Source organism: Aptenodytes forsteri, unplaced genomic scaffold (genome assembly GCF_000699145.1).
Source record: "Aptenodytes forsteri isolate BGI_AS27 unplaced genomic scaffold, ASM69914v1 C13721315, whole genome shotgun sequence".
Lineage (NCBI taxonomy): Eukaryota > Metazoa > Chordata > Aves > Sphenisciformes > Spheniscidae > Aptenodytes > Aptenodytes forsteri.
This window is the reverse complement of record NW_008804292.1, coordinates 1-2382: the sequence shown is the minus strand read 5'-3', so window position 1 is coordinate 2382 and position 2382 is coordinate 1. Positions and strand designations below refer to the sequence as shown.

The 2382-nt window shown below is 45.2% G+C and overlaps 1 protein-coding gene across 1 annotated transcript; it reads left to right on the top strand.

Annotated features, from left to right (window-relative positions):
- Positions 1-406: 406 nt before the first annotated feature.
- Positions 407-2377, top strand: LOC103907179 (estradiol 17-beta-dehydrogenase 11-like; the record flags this gene model as incomplete). The annotated part of the gene is made up of 3 exons (XM_009289289.2): positions 407-508; positions 1883-2020; positions 2295-2377. Coding segments are annotated over exons 1-3 (304 nt in total), but the record flags the coding sequence as incomplete, so codon positions are not given.
- Positions 2378-2382: the final 5 nt, after the last annotated feature.

Genomic DNA, 2382 nt, shown 5'->3' with positions numbered 1-2382 from the left:
CTTTCTCCCAGCAGCCTGAGTCAAGGTGACACAGCTGGGCCCTATCAGAGCTGAGCCCTGGGTCTTTGGCATGCCTGCAGCTGACCCCTGGGGTAGGGCAGCTGCCAGCAGGGGTTACAGAGTGGGAGGGTTTCAGCTGTTAAGGACTTGTTGTTTGCAGCAGAAGAAAAGAGATGCTACAGATTGCTGAGCGAGTGTTTTATTGTACGTGCTGGGGTGAGACACTGGCAGCATTGCCGCTGACACCTGAAACCTAAAAAGCGGCACAGGAAGGATGTGAGAATCGGCTCCTGTTTATAGTCGACTTCAGGGTCAGTGTTGAATCTGCCTAAGAAAACATTGTTCTTTTCCTCCTCTACCCCCGCCCCCATGTTTGCCTCTTGGTTTCCATGACTTTCAAGACCACAAGAGCTTTTCTACCAACCATGATGAACAACAACCACGGTCACGTTGTCACGGTGGCTTCGGCAGCAGGTCATTTTGTGACTTCTTTCATGGTGGCTTACTGGTAAGTGATTTTAAAATCGGCTCTCTTCATTTTTTTTATTTTTAATTGCGTCTTCTCCATCAGAAAGCACAGAGTAACCGAAATAGTCCTCCTGCTGAATACGGTACGTCCAAAGGACCATGCCAAGGAGGAAAAGAGCACAACAGCCAGCACTTAAGGATGCCTGGAAGTTCCTGCCGATTTGCTTATGAGCTCTGACTGAATCAGGAGCAATGCTTGTATGAAGGAATAGTCATGTGACACATCAGCTAATGCAAGCTTCTTTTTTCTCTCCCTCACTGATCCAGACTTTTGCTTGGCAAAAAAGGTATCCTCTTCCCTTGTCATTCTTAGAAAGTAGCACTCCTGTGAGTTGTTGTAGTGTTGTCAAGTAAACCCCTAATGAGTAGCTTTTGATCTTTCTACCATTGTGGTAGTGACTAGTGTATAGAAATACTTCTGCCATCGTGAGATAAAATTGCTTTTTGACTGCAAAATTACCTTTCAGAAGGCAAAAACATGACGATGCTTACTGTGTTGTGAGCAACCTAACTGATGCAACTGAGAGGTCGATGCATTGCCTATTTCTACTAGAAGCACTCGAGTCACGGTGCACGAACAGAAAAGCTGTTAGATTGCATTTTGTCATTCTGTGTCAGATCTAGCCCTCTATAATAGCAGCTCCAGGCGGAGCAATCTTCCCCTGGGAACGCTCCTTCTTAGAGAGTCGCTCGCTGTCGGCAACGTGAGAACTCCCCAGCCAGGGATTTTACTGGGATTACACTGTTCAAATCAACAGCAGTCAGTAAACTGATTCTCTGGTTCAACTTTCTTTGAAGTTGATTTATACTCCTGGCCTGCACCAATTTCTGTGGCAGTAAGTTCCTCAACTTTTGCACGCATAATGCTCCTCTATTTCAAAACTCACACGCGAGTGTCACAAGACGCTCCTGTGTGGCACGAGAAACAGTAGAGGGTTGTTCTCCATTTCTACCCTGCCCATCCTTCTTAATTTTAGAGATTCAGGCTGCGTTCCTTCTGAGACTCTTCTCACATGGGAAAAACGGGAAGTCCATCGATTGAGGCACATTAGTTACCATTTTCTAAGAATTCCTGACGTTCATCTGTCTGTTTGCAGCTAAGGCAACTTTTTCTGAAAGACACCCACTCTGCATGCCACAATTACTCCCCCAAGCAGCAATATCTAATCCAGCACTACACTCTGGCACAGGGAAGGTTAGAATTATTCCCTGCCCTCTCTTCTCAGCTGGATTACATTTTCTTTTTGCCTCCTAGTCAGTACTGTGTGATCTTTTAGGCCATTTCCCTTTGTAGAAAGCTAGAAATAGTATTTCTGCCTTCTCTTCTCATTTGTGCTTTTTCCCCCTCCCGCAGTTCAAGCAAGTTTGCTGCAGTTGGATTTCACAAAGCTCTGACAGAGGAGCTGTCTACCCTGGGAAAGGACGGAATAAAAACTACGTGTCTTTGTCCGGTTTTTATAAACACTGGATTTGTCAAAAACCCCAGTACGAGGTAACTATCAGAACTCTGCCTTCCTGCTCGCCCTTCTTTGCATCGAGGCACTACATACTAGCCCCACCTTTAGGCCTTGTATTCCAACTGACTATATAAAACCGGAGATAAATCGGTATATAGCATTGGCTACAGAAAATCTGCAGTGTCATTTAACCCACATTATGGTTGCATTTGAATTACCTGAGTTTGTGCCCATGTGAAGCATCCTACATCAGCTAGTACCGCCCCTGTTTTACCACCATAGCTCTTACACGTATACTTTCCTGTGTAGGCTTGGAAAGATTTTGGAGATTGAAGAAGTTGTAGAGGCCCTGATGGAAGGAATACTGACCAACCAGAAAATGATTTTTGTTCCATCA